We start from the raw sequence: 14,868 nt of genomic DNA on the forward strand, positions 1-14,868 counted from the left end.
ACAAACAAACAAAAAACTCTTATTTATCTAAAGCCCTGAATTGATTTTAGATAATCCTCACAGGCTGAAGTGTGTGTGTGGAGGGGGGGAGGGGGGATTTAACCACAAGCAGTCTTACACTGGGGTGTTAAACTGGGTTCCAGAGCAAGTTCACAGATTTAAACGTATACGTGATTTTTTCACCTTCGGACCTCACTCTCAGTGACTTAAGGCAGAAATGGGAAGGAAAGGACAGAGAGAGGGCAAAGGTGGATGAAGAAAGAGAAATAGGTGATGCTACTAAGAGAAAAGACAGGGTGGATAAGAGATTGGAAAAGGGGATATAAGAGCAGTCTATAATCTATCATCTCATCTGTACCAAATAATTTATATTCAGCGACATACGTATATACTGAGTGAATGTGTGTAGACGCGTGGACGCGGCTGCTCTGCGTGTGTGCGTGCGTGTGTGTGTGTGTGTGTGTGTGTGTACTCCCACATGCTTAGTGCTATCTGGATCTGGGCAGTAGCAGCAGTACCTCCCCTCTTTCTTTTCCCGCCCCCCCTTTCTCCTCCCCCCCCCCCTCCGTTGCTTTTGTCTTGAGGGTGTTGTGGGTTTGTGTGGTTGGGTGTTTTTTTTTTTTTTAATTATTTTTTTTTTGGATTTCAGACTAATTTTCTGGAGTTTCTGCCCCTGCTCTGCGTCAGCCCCCACGTCACTTAGCCAGCAGTAGCAGTGGCGGCAGCGGCGGGGGCTCCTGGAATTGGGCTGGAGCGGGAGCTGGGGCTGCTTCATCCTCGGCTGTGCGAGGAGGAGGACAGAGCCTCCCGCCGGGAGCACTGAGTCGGGCGAGAGGCGCCGCCGCCGCTGCCGCCGGACTCCGTCTGTCTGGGTGAGGAGCTCGCTGCTGCTCCCGGGGCCGCTGTCCCCACCTCGGCTCCTTGCCTGCCCGCAGGGTGACAGCAGGAGGGGTAGGGGAACAGGAGCAGCCCCGGCGGCTCCCCCAGGTAGGACGGCTGCGTACAGCCACCTGCCCGGGCCGCCGGGTCTGCGCTGCGTGGGGCTCCACTGCCCTGGCTCCCCACTCCCTGAGCTGGCACCACAGCGGCGGCTATAGATTTTGCAGCATCATCTGGGGGAGACCCGTTGCGAAGGCGCTGTCGCTACCTCCTGAGGCCGGGGCTCAGCTTTGCCCCAGAACCGCGTCTTCTCTCTCCCAGCATGAAGTCGCTGAGGGGTGTCCCCCGTTCTTTAATGTGCTTGGGTTTGAGGGCTCCCGTTCCTGGGGATCCAGTTGTCTCCCCATGGCCCGCAGCGGGAGGTGCGGGAGCATCCCCTGTGTGAGTGGCATCGGGTCTCCTTTCCCCCAGGGATCGGGGCCACGACCCACCCCTAGGGGTGGCACTACGGGTTGGATGGAGTTGTGGGAGGGAGCATGTCCGTCACAAACAACACTGGTCCCCTTCTCCATCTCATCAGTATATGTGTTTGCCTCACAGCCTCAAGGTGCTGCGGCTGCATCTTCCGCTTCACATCTTCCTTCTGCTCAGAACTCAGCTCCGCTGTCTTCATCCCGGATTTGGCACAGGCGTGAGCCCCCAGGAAGGGCAACTGAATCCCCACCCACAGAAGGCGCGTGGATATGCTACAGCGGCAGCAGCTTCAGTAGTGCCCCCTGTGAAGAGGCTCAAGATGCCCCAGCTGCTCTCGCCGCTTTGAGCAGTGCACACCGGGATCCCAGAGACGCACAGCGTGCCTGGAGTAGAATTAAGAACTACCCGGTGGGAACAGGACGGTCGGGGGCAGCAGGAGGCTCTTGAAGAGGGGGGCGGGGGGCGGGGTGGGAGGGTGTTGGGGAGGGTTGACAACCTTTGAATTCTGGCTGGCTTCAGTGGTTAGGGATGTTGTCCTGGAAGAAGTGTCATGGACCGGGCATGGCGCGCCTCTTGGGCTTCTGCTGGTTGGTTCTGGTCTTCTGGAGGGGCTCCCAGGCTTGCCCCACATCCTGCTCATGCAGTACCACTCGGATCTGGTGCAGCAATCCTTCTCCCGGTATCATGGCCTTTCCTAGGCTGGAATCAAACAGCCCTGATCCAGAGAACATTACCGAAATGTAAGTACCTGCTACTTATTCCTTCCTTAGTCAACATTTACCTTCCCTGCAATACGCCCCCCACCCCCAAACGAAAAACAACAACAACAAAAATGGCCTGCCAGGTAACCCTCTGTGGGTGAACTCTATGTCAAACCTGCACCTGAAGCAGATGACTATTAGAGACATCTGTCATTATCCTAGCAAATTCTTTAATCAGGAACATATCAGGAGAGTAATGTTTTCCTTTTAAAATGAGTTTTTTAAAAATCTACATTGCTATGCTATGTTAAATATATATATGTACACAAATATACATTTCAAGGACTTGTATGTTCATTATAAGTTTGATTTTCTTTTTTGGGTCGTCCTATAATCCTTTATAAGGTAGCATGTGTGTTATGTAAAAAAGAAAGTAGAACAATTCTTTACAGAAAGCAAGAGACCTCTGGAAAAAAAAATAATGAACTTTCTGAAATCTGTTAAAGGAGGTTAGTATTCCTTCTTTAAGTTTTGGAGTTAACCAGTTTTCATATTTCATTTCCATGGATCAAATTTTGCCTGGGAGATTGTGCCTAGGGACAATTTTGAAAATGATCTGTAAGAGGAGAAGTTCTGTGTATTGAAATGCACTTGCTCAAAAGGGAAAATGTGATGTTGGAAGCCTAAAAGCCTCCTCTGATTTAATTTAGACTTGACTTCCCAGAGATATAATTTTGAGACCATTTAGATTATAAATCTTAATTGCCCATTGAACAATTTCCTGAGAATAAGTTGGATGATAAAACTGTGTTAGTGCATAGATGAGTGTTAGCATAAGAACGGTGACACTAGACATTTTCTAGCTTTAAAGATTTTGTTGGGAAGCCAAATTATTTACTCTCATATCCCATTCCATGTTATTCTATCAGAAGTCACTGTTAAACTCTAATGAATTCATCTCTTCTACTTCCCAGTCCTTGATCACCTCTGTTAGATGAATACATTCAAAGATTCACTAATTCATTTTAGAATCCATAATAGGATATTTACTCCTATCTTTCTTTTGACTTTTAGACTAGAAGAAGGACCTCCTGAAAATAGGGTTTGGTCAGAGGCCTTCTGGCTGGTAGTATACATATTTCATATTGAGGGGAGGGGGAAATAGTCTTTGAATAGTAGTATAGAGTTCTCCTAATTTTATTTTTCCTAGCTTGGTTGTTTCTTGTTTCACGTATTCTATGGCACCCTTATTTTAAGGCTCCACCAGAAAGAAAAGGAATTTTCAGGCTTAATTTAATTTAAGTTTTCTGTTAATATGAGGGTCAAATAGGAAAGGATACTTAATACTGTAAGATCTCCATCTCTTTGACAAGTATAGTGGACCAAAATAAGTGTTCTAGCTATACTATGCTGGTGCAGTAGTTTCTTGGTGTTAGTATAACATTGAAAATATATGTGTGCTTACCAAAAGAATTAAAATTTAAATATTTCTTCCTAAGGAAGAAGAAGAAACGTATATACGATTTGAATATGCTTTTTTTTCCCTTTATTCTGAAGTGTCATGAAGTTTTTGGAAATGTCTTTTCTCCTTTGTTGGAGGATAATATGGGACCAATTTGAAAAGAAGGCATTGGTGAAGGATCTTGACCTTTAGTAATTTTTTTCAGCTCTTAATTGAAAAGAAAAAGACATAAAAGCCAATAATTAAAATGCATCTTAACTTGTAGTAGTCATAGCTGGCCAATATTCTATATGTTTGATTTTTACTGACATAGAGGCTCCTGAAATGAGTTCATATTTAAAACATTCTGCCTCTTTTATTTACAAAGGCAGGGTTTAAATTTTTTAATATGCTCTTTATTTTAAACAAAGCTATTTTCACTATTATCCATTCCATGGAAGCATTTTGTTGATTGTATTCTATGATTTATATTCCTTTAGATTTGCAGATTCCTTTAAAATGCAGGGAAGTAGGGGTGGGATAGTAAGGACACTATAAAGATAAGGACATAGGAAAGGAATTCTTTAGGATCTATTGGTTAGATCTGAGGCCTGGAAGTTTTGAAAATTGAGAGTTCTATTCTTTGATCTGCTGCCTAATTTTGTATGGCCTTGCCTCAATCAGTTAACCTCTTGATGCCTTAGTTTCCTCATTTGTATGACAGTAAATTATGTTTCTTTGTAGAATGCAATACAGAATCATTTGAAATGTACTACTCTTTAGAAGTTAAAAAATAAACACAAGACTGGAAGTTTGTTTGACCTTCAAAACTTATACCAGGTTACCTGGTTTTTCTTTTCACTGCTGGGTTCTTCATTTGGTATTTTTTTTTCATTTTTATTCCTCAATGAACACTAGGTCCCATTACCAATTAAGTAGCATTACATTGACAGGTTATTGAAAGTCACTGTAGTGTACCCAAAATCCTTTTGAAAAAAAGAAGTCTCCCTTTTTAGCATGGTGCTAAAGTCTCACATTTAGCTTTTTTTTTGGGCTGGGAGAGGGGTATTTAAGGCTGAAATATCAAACAACAAAATGTGAGTAAAATCTACAAAAATAACAAACATCACTGTTTTAAAGTAATAATTAGTGTTAAAAATGAAAAGTAAGAGACCAAGTATGTAGCCAGAGTTCTTTAACACAAGAAAATGAGGAGTATACCCCTATACCATATACCTACACATATTTCAGGATGTAAGATTTTATTTTGATTCTGGTATAAAGCTTATAATGAGTTATTTCTTTTTCATTTGACTCCCTTTATGAACATTTTATGCAAACATCCTTCCTATTACCATATCAACTTTTATACTATTTCCCATTAACACTATGTGAATAACTAACAACACTTCAGGGAATAAAGCAGTTTTTTTTTTTTAAGTGACTATAATTCAAATGGATTTTCTTTTCCTTTTTTTTTTCCTAACCCCAACTTAGGCAGAAATCACAGGTATACTTCAGTTTAAGAAAACCCAATATATAGATATTTAATATACATAAGAGAAAATCAAGTTCTTCTTGTTGATTTAGTGAAATACTTTCATCTCAGTCTTTTGATTTTGAGATCTTAAATAAAATATTTTATTTTCTAGAACACACCCTATTCAATGAAATAAAATATAACTGGACATCCAAATCTGCCTTAGATAATTTTATTATTTGTCATTATTATTGTTCAGACATTTCAGTCATGTCTGACTCTTCATGACCGCTTTTGGGGTTTTCTTGGCATAGATACTGGGCAAATTGCTATTTCCTTCTCCAGCTTAGTTTATACACGAAGAACTGAGGCAAACAGAGTTCAGTGACTTGTTCAGGATCATACAGCTAGTAAATGTCAGAGGTTGAATTTGAATTCAATTTTATTCTAGAATGCTAAACCCACTTCCAGATTATCATTGTATATAGAATGCATAGAAATAATTTAAAATAGAGACTTTTGTTTGAACCTTTTGACTAGCTACTTAAGACTTTTTAGAACTTAGAGCCCAAATGCTTTGAAATGAATAGGTACTATCTTTAAGAACTACAGCTTTAAGGGGCTTGGGCAAAATGTTCCCATATTTTGAAAAATAACATAAATTATGGGTGATCTGTGTCAGAATTTCTTTGAATTCTTTATAAACTTTGTATAATTATAATAGTAGGTATTTTATAGTAGTTCAGGATTAATAATGTAATTTGTGTAAATTGGCCTTTTTGAGCCCCACAATATCCTGATAGGTAATCGCAGATATTATTTCTGTTTTGCAGATAAAAAAGTTTGAGAGGTCAAAAAGTTGTGACTTTTCCATAGTTACTTAGCTAATTTATATTGAAAAAAGGATTAAAACCTTGATTTTTGTTGACACTGAGTCCAATATTCTTTCCACCAAATCTAGATATCCCATACTAGATGAGTGTAAAAGTTTGTCTTGAGACTAATGGCCCACGGCCTCTGCTGTCAAAACTCCTATTTGTAGTTTATTGTTGCCCTAATTTAGCATTCCTAAAGTTGCGTCACTAAAAGATTGATTAAGAATTGTTCATTTTAATAAGCTTGACAAGTACATTGAATTGTTTTTAGGAACATAAAAAATATGACTTTAATAGGGTATAAGATTTTACAGCTCAATTATACTTTTCCTATCTTCTACTGAAGAGTCTCCATGCTGGATTGGGTATGATCTCCATTGCAAAACTGCAAAGTAAATTTCTAGTGTAGTTGCATAAACCACCTGAGACTTGTTAATAAATAAAGCAAGTCTAATTTCCATCATCACTGATTTAAGATGACTTATAAGCCTGTTGAAAACATCTTGTTTCATCAGTAAAGCTATTGACAATATTAAGCAGAATATGTAACAGGGTGTGTGTGTGTGTGTGTGTGTGTGTGTGTGTTGTTGTTGTTGTTACATATGGCTATCTTTGCAATATGAAGACTTTATTACTTTTTGTGAAACAATTTGAAAAGACCCCATGACCCCTTTCTCTCTTCCTCCACCCTCCCAACCCTCCATCATTGGCTACACAGAAAAATGTTTGAGTCTTTTGCTGAAAGTGATACTTCCTCGTGGGAGTTAAAGCTATAGAGCAATAGAAGGCCTTGGATTATATATTGTTACAAACAAGTAATGGAATGTTGAGACAATGTAAGGGGCAACTCCCTAGAACTACTAGAATTCAAGGTTTGTCACTGTTTCCATTTTATAAACTTCTATTTGTAGCCATTTCAATATCCAGTTATAAAAAAGGTATTCTCAGGTAAAAGTTGGCCAAAGAGCTAAAAGTTGAGGTCTCTTTCTGCCTCTGAATGTTCTGTATACTCTCTTTGTGTATATTTAAGTTAGAGAAGCATTAAAATTTAGAGGGCCTTTTGAGAGAGGGAGGGTAGAAGATTTTAGTTCCCCCATCCCCTCCTCAATCCTCCTTACTTCCAAGTGCCTCCTATTTTATAGCTTATTTTCCAGCCAAAGGAGATTATGTTGTTGACCATATTGAGAACTTCCAATTATTTTATGGACCTTCTCCTCCAGGTTACACTTCCATGCTTTTGTGATCTAACATCCTCAGACTCTGTTGTACCTTAGAGCACTATAGATTCCCAGTCACTCTTACAAATCCAAGGGATGAATTCCCAAAGATTATTTATTCGTAACTTTCCTTAGCTGCTTCTCTGGGTTTGTGTATGGGTCGGAATACCCAGGCCTAAAATGTCAGCAACTTGAGAACTTAGTAGGGCAGATGACTTTCTTTAACTTTATTTTTCACTCTGAATCCTTCTTAAGAAGAAGCAAAGACCCTTAAACAATGCATCCTTGTTTCTCATTTATTTTGTTTATTGAGATGTTGTGAGGTCTATGAAATATTTTGAGAATAATGAAGGGATAGAAATAGAAATATGTGAAATAGAAAGAAATCCTTTAGATGATGAAAGATAGAAGAGTCATTCACACTCATAAATATGCATATATATTTATTTATGTATACATGTATTTTAGATTAGAAATTAGGTTAGAAGAAGTTTGGTTTTAATCTTGGCTTTGTCACTAAAAACATTTTAATCATAGGATCCTAGATTTGAAGCTGAAAGGAACCTTCAAAATCATTTAGTCCAAACCTCTCACTTTACAAATGGGGAAACTGAAAATCAGAGAGGTTAGCAACTTATCCATGGTCACAAAGATAGATAAGTGAGAGATGTGGGATTTGAACCTAGGTCCTCTGGCTCTAAAACCCAGGCCAAATCACTTTTATATATCTGGACTTCAGAATCTTCATCTGCAAAATGAGAGCATTAGTCTAGATCAGGCTAGATCACAAACATTCATTAATACGAAAACTGATTTTTAATGTCAACATTTCATAGACCATCACATGATAGTTTGTTAATCCAAATGAAGATCAAAGTGATAATAATTGGTATCAGATGTATGTATTCCTAGTCTTTTTGCCCTCTGTCCCCCTGGAGTTTGTGGTCCTCATTATGAATCTCTAAGGTCCTTCTCAGTTTTATTATTTTATAATTCTTTGAATTTAGATACTTTAGAGATTCTAAATGTTATTCCTACTATTTTATTGGTTCCTTTTCATAGAGGACAGGGGAGCCAGCTCATTTTCTAAATGCATATTCTGATAATAGTTTGCCTAAGGATGGTTGGCCCTGTAATCATGAATTTAATGTAATGCTGTGAGTTGGCATTGCTCTCTTCCATACTTATGAACTATGTTTCCCCTTAGTCAAAAATTTGAAAAGAACAATTATCACAGGATAAAAATAAGATAATCTAGACAGACTATGCAATCTCAGTTATTCCAATAGCAAAATAATTCCAAATGATATATTCTACTAGGACACAGTAAACTATAGTAAAGAGGGGTGGACCTGCCTTTTTCCAGATTTCTCTGACCCCCATTCAGTCACCAACTCTGAGTCTCAGTCTCCTCATCTGTAGAATAGAAATAATTTTTGTCCCACATATATCATGGAGTAGTGGAAGATTCAGTTTGTTCACGTATATGAAAGTGTTTTACAAATAGAAAATTATCATGCAAAAATAAAGTATTAATAAATTATGTGACTGTAAGTCTTGGATTCAAGAAGATCTGGCTTCAAATTTTACTTTATATACCGCCTCCCCAGGCAAGTCCATTTATCTTTCATAATTTCCCTCATGTGTAAAATGGGAGTAATAATTAGCACCTACTTCATAGAACTATCATCAGTAGCAAATGAGATCTGTAAAATGCTTTCCAAACCTTAAGTATTATATAAATGTGAGTTATTGATAGAATTATGTTTCTTTTGAAAGAATAGGCATTATTTGAAAGGATATTACTATCATTACGTAAAATAATTTTGACAGGGGGCAGCTGGATGCTCAGCGGATTGAGAGCCAGGCTTAGAGACGGGAGGTCCTAGGTTCAAATCTGGTCTCATACAATTCCCAGCTGTGTGAACCTGGGCAAGTCACTTAACCCCCATTACCTAGTCCTAACCACTCTTGTGCCTTGGAACCAATACACAGTATCCAAGACAGAAGGTAAAGGTTTTAAAAATAATAATAATTTTGACAAATCAACTTAAACAAAAAGGAAATAAATTAAATAGGGCAAATGAAAAGTTAAGATGACAAGATAATAGTAAGACCTGGCAACTCAGAATTTGCATTGGCTAAGTTATACTGAATAGTTTCTTTCATGCAGTCATTTCTGAGGCTACCGTGGAATGCTGGAGTGTCAACTGGATAAGAGTCATGTCATGAAACCTTCAGGAAAATTCCACTAGAATTAAATGGAATGTGCATGAACCCCAATTCCTGCTGATGGACCAAGATCAGTCTGAAAAGAGTAAATATTTCTGGTTTTCCTAGAAGAGAGCCATTGCCACAGTCAGTAGTGACTATGTATGTATATGACTATACCTTCATGCTATGCAATGGAGGAATTCACAGCACTTGACATTATTTTCTGGTTAATTTTCCCATGAAAGACAGATGGTTCTTTTATATTTATATAAATTTTTCTGGTCTCTTGCTTTTTGACTTTCCAGGCCTCAACTAAGATTGAAGACTTGAGTTACTATTTCAGTCTAGAGAACAACCTGAGGAATTTAAAAAAAAAATGCATTCCAGAACTATGTTTTACATATTCTCTACATCATGCCCCTGGGACTTATCTTGTGATAGCATTATAATGCTAACACCCTGCATTCACACACCACTGCTCTTTTAGGGAACTCCAGGGCTTTACAAACATCTTTTAATTTATGGTTTCAGAGAACATCATAGTAGTTGGGGAAAGGTTAATAGATAATCCTGAATTTAGTTGTGGAGAACTAGGAGATTAAACTTGCTCAAGGCCATGGATAATCTCAAGATTTAACTAAGGATGGATTTTAAACCTGATTTCCAACTCAATGTTCTCTGCATTAGAAAAAACATTTTTCAAATTGGGGAGACCTGTCCTAGAGAGTCAGAGTCATTAAGAGAGTTTTCAAGAACTAAACCATTTAGTGGTGAGTTTTACAAATTAGCTGAACTGGCCTTTACTTGGACCCTCCTCCTCCCTCAGGTAAAGTAAAACTAATAGAATTCTTGGGAAGTGGATAATAGTATTAATAATATTCAGTCATTACAAAGCTCTTTAAAGCCTATTACTTCATTGCTTCATTACGGATAACTGAGTATTTCAGAAATCTAGTATTTTGCCCTCTTCTTTTATGCACTTTAGTGGTAATCTTTGTAAAATATACTATATTATTTGCCTACCCTTAAAATAGAGTACTTAACCTCCATTGCCTAGCCCTTACCACTCTTCTGCCTTGGAACCAAAAAACAATATTGATTCTAAGATGAAAGGTAAGGGTTTAAAAAATAAAATAGATTAAGTACCATTTATTCTTTTCTAGATGACAGTCATTATTATGAAATCAATTATTGTACATCAAAAGATCATGTTAGACTAACTTACTCTTAAATAAAATGATATATAATTGGGGAAATCAGGATAAAACTATAGATTTGGAATACCCAGATTTCAGTAAAGCACTTGATAAATTATGGAGAAAATGGAGAAATGTGTACTAGATAATAGTATAGCAAAATAGGTTCAGATCTGTGAGTGACCCTACCCAAAAATTAGTTTAATAGGTTGATGTCAACTTGGAAGGAATGAAATAACATGTAAAGAGCTTGTGATATCTTAAAGTGTCCTAACTGCTTCCTTAGCCATTTAAATTAAAATTCATTTAAGCACTTAAAATCTAAGCATATAAATGTTGCTTAAATTGTTATATTGGTGTTGTTACTATTACTGGAGTATTCCAAAGATTTGTCTATGACCCTAGGCTTTTTCATATGTTTGTCAATAACTTGGAAGAAGAGATAAATGACATACTCATCAAATCTTCAAATGACACAAAGCTGAGAGGGTTAGATAACGTATTAGATAATAGAAATGAGTCAAAAAAGATCCTGTTTAGAATGATAGACCAAATCTAATAAGATAGAATTTAATGGGAATAAATGTAAAGACTTCTGCTTGGGTCCAAAGAACAAATGTCACCGCAGCAATGATGAAAGAGGCATGGCTAGCCTGCAGTTCTTGATATCTATATATAGTGTGTATGTACATATATGTGTATATATGTATATATATATGTGTGTGTGTGTGTGTGTGTATGTATATATATAACGATAGTTTGTGCCAGTGGGTTTAAGTTGGTTAGTTGCAGTGGGTGGAAGTTTCAACAAAACAAATTTACACTAGATATAAGGAAAACTTTCTAACAAATTGAGCTGTCCAAAAATTGGATGGGCTGCTTGGGAAGTTACAGATTCTTTGTCATTCAAGATCCTCAAGTAAAGACTACAGATATAAAGTGAATTTTTATTCAGGAACAGGTTAGGCTAGATTGAATTTTGAACTTTGAGTCTGGGAGACATGAGTTTAATCTTGTTTCTGATAACTTACTAGCTATATGATCCTCGGCAGGTCATAGAATCCTAGATTCATCAATTTATAGTAGGAAGCAACTTATACAGTCAACAAATCAATAAGCATTTATTAAGTACCCACTCTGAGCCAAATTCGGTGCTAATAGGTGTTTGTATGTTAGCTGCTCCTTTAAAAAAAAACTAATTAATTTTTTTCACCAATTACTTCCACATCAGTTTTCTGAAGTTATATCATCCAAATTGTCTCCCTTCCTCCATTCCCACCCTGCTCCCAAAGCTGGCACACAATTTGATCTGGGTTATGTGTGTATTATCATGCAAACCATGTTTCCAAATTTTTCATTTTTGCAAGAGAATAATCATATAAATCCAACCCCCCAAACAAAAACCCAAATAAACAAGTGAAAAATTATATGCTTTCATCTGCATTCTGACTCCAACAGTTCTTTTTCTGAGGTGAATAGCATTTTTTGTCATGTCTCTCAGAATTGTCCTATATCATTGTATTGTTGAGAATAGCTAAGTCTTTTACAGTTGATAATTCTACAATATTGCCATTATTCTGTAAAATGTTCTCCTGGTTCTGCTTATTTCACTCTATATCAGTTCATGTAGGTCTTTCTAGTTCTTTCTGAAATCATCATGTTCATTCTTTCTTACAGCACAATAGTATTCCTTCACCTTTATGTACCATGATTTGTTTAGCCAGTACCCAATTGATGGACATCCCTTCAATTTACCACCACAAAAAGAGCAGCTATAAATATTTTTGTACAAGTAGATCCTTTCCCTCCTAGTCCTTCTTCATTTTACAAATAAAGATACTTGAGGTCCTGAGAAGTTATTTCCTCAAAGTTACAGAAATAGTTAGGATAAGAATCTGAATTCTGACATCCCTTGGTTTCCAAATCCAACCCATTGTCTCATGCTGTCATCTTAACTTCTTTGAGCTTCACATCCCTTATTTTGGAATAGGGAATTGGAACCAATACACCTGCACAACTTAGTTTGCCAGACTGTAGTATAGACCCAATAAAATTATGTATGATAGATGCCTTGAAAACCTATATGAGCGCCAATTTCCATCATTACTATCATCCTTCTCTTTTTGTATTTGATGTAATTCATATAGTCTTAGGATAATTTGTTATATTACTTCTTATCTTCTGTTTCATAGTTTATGGACACTTGTACAGATGGACAAAAGTTCACTTTTGGTAATTAAAAATAAATATTAAGATGTAATCTTATCTTCTGAAAGCTCACTGAAAGTATCCTTAGAACTACTCTAATAATAGATAAGATAAGAGGGACAAGATTGGTTTTGATTTCTTCTGTTAGGGCTCTGTGTTTTGAAAGTTTTTCATTCTTTGTAGCTTAGATATTATGAGTATGCTGTAATGACATCTATTAAAATATTGTTCTTAAAACAATATTATTCTTAAAAATGTTATATTCAGGTGATTATAGCTAAGAGTTTTGTCTGTGAAAATGTTTTGTTCCAGTATAGTTTATTTGTTGAATACTTAAGGATATTTTGAGGTCTATATTTGTAGTATAGAGATTTGTCATCTATTAACTTACAAAGGCATTGAGCTTCTGCTGCATATTAGTGTTATTTTTCATTTTGTATACTCTCAGGTTCCTCCCAGCTACAAATTTCAATATGATTCTATTATGATTTCATCAAGTGATGTTCTAAAGACCTGTTCTGGTTCTTAGGATAGAAATTCTTAAATGTAAAAGGCTTCTATGATACAAAAATTAAAAAAAAAGAAAGGTGATTTATTTCTTGAATTCCTCTGGTATTTCATCTTCCTGTCCAGGTGATGTATAGTATATGCCAATGACTTATTGTTTTTGATTCTACCTCCATTGATTTTTATCCAAATTCTCTCTGTAATGCTTCCCCATTCCCTGGTCCTTGAATTTCCTTACGTGATTTTAATTTCTTGATATACATTGATGTGCTGCCCACTTCATCCCACTCAAACTCATTTCTTTTGTCTATTTAGATTTGTGAAAAAAAATTGGGGTCATGTTAGACAATCTGCTACATGCTAGATGATAACTCAGAGGTGTTTTAATTTGTAATTCTCTAATCAATAGTGATTTGGAGCATTTGTCCCATAGAACTATAGATAGTTTTAATTTCTTCCTCTAACCATTTTCCAGTTGGGGAATGCTTTCTATTCTTATAAAATTGACTTAGTTCTCTATGTATTTGAAAAATGAGGCTTTTGTCAGAGACATTTGCTATAAAATTATTTTAACCCCTAAGGTTTCAATGAGTTTAAATCAGGTGAGCTCCTGGGCCACTGAAAAATGTTTGTCTTCGTCTCTTGGAAAGTTTCTTAACCTTTTGTAATACTAGTATGATGTTTTGTTGTACGAATCCATCTCTATTTGGAAATTTCTTTTATTCTGGAACAATTCTGCTTCCTACTATGTCAATTTGTTTATCAGAGGTCATCATTCCCTCAGGGTGAAAAGACTTCTCTCTACTGAGTAAACAATTTAAATAAAATAATCTTTAAAACATTTTAATGAAGCATCTCTTAATAGCTAACATTTCCGTGGCACTTAGTCTTATATAATTTATATAAAGTTATAATTATTATCTCATTTGACCACCTCACCAACCCTGGGAGGTATTATTATTGCCATTTTACTGATGGGGAAACCACATGTTAAGTGACTTGCCAGCATCATTCTGGTAATAAGTGTCTGAGTATGGATTTGAGTTTATAGCTTTCCAACTTAAGGCCTGATTCTGTATCCATTGTACCTCCTTGTTGCCTGATAAAAATGCCAAGATCTTATAGGCTTAGATAGACTTCTGACTACAGTTTTGGTAGATAGATCCTTGACTGAAAAACTGAATTTCATAACTAGAAAGTATCTTCCCAAACTTCACTCTAGTCTTTGTACTGTCTGGCTCATGACAACAGTTTTTTTCTTCTTTATAATAATTAGTTGCTGTTCTTTTTGTTGGTCTTCTCATCATTCTAAATTCAAGAAGTCTATACCATATTGAAGAGGAGTCAGTAATAACTCCTTCAGTTGCTAGGTCCCACTGAAAGTCTTTGCTTATTTCCAGAGGATTAACTAAACCATTTCACAGTAATGGTTTATTAGTTCTTATTGTTATTTTTAGTTTTTAACTGTACTTTATTTATGCTTCAATGTGACCAATCCTGTTCTTTGTTGGCTTGAATAATTCTTGAAATACTAAGAAATCTTATACCAAAAAGTCATTGTGTTATCTCTAACAGTCATTGAAGTGTGCTCTTTATGAGCTACAGTTTTTTTTTTCATGGTTCCTTAGAGTAATATTCCTTCTTAAAACCATTGAATTCATAGCACGACAAAAGAG

At 36.6% G+C, this 14,868-nt stretch overlaps 1 protein-coding gene across 12 annotated transcripts in view; it reads left to right on the forward strand.

Moving 5' to 3' along the window:
* Positions 1 to 395: 395 nt before the first annotated feature.
* NTRK2 (neurotrophic receptor tyrosine kinase 2) overlaps positions 396 to 14,868 on the forward strand; it is a 427,840-nt gene continuing 413,367 nt past the window's right edge. For 8 of the 12 annotated variants that reach the window (XM_056805953.1, XM_007498890.3, XM_056805954.1 and 5 more), the window contains exons 1-2: positions 406 to 872; positions 1,480 to 2,093. In XM_056805953.1, coding sequence (XP_056661931.1) covers positions 1,882 to 2,093 — 212 coding nt within the window. In that variant the 5' untranslated portion in view covers positions 406 to 872; positions 1,480 to 1,881. Of the gene's footprint in view, positions 988 to 1,479; positions 2,094 to 14,868 lie in introns of all 12 variants that reach the window. The other 4 variants (XM_007498888.3, XM_056805955.1, XM_007498889.3 and 1 more) reach the window with 4 other exon arrangements.

Source organism: Monodelphis domestica, chromosome 7 (assembly GCF_027887165.1).
Source record: "Monodelphis domestica isolate mMonDom1 chromosome 7, mMonDom1.pri, whole genome shotgun sequence".
NCBI classification, from domain to species: domain Eukaryota; kingdom Metazoa; phylum Chordata; class Mammalia; order Didelphimorphia; family Didelphidae; genus Monodelphis; species Monodelphis domestica.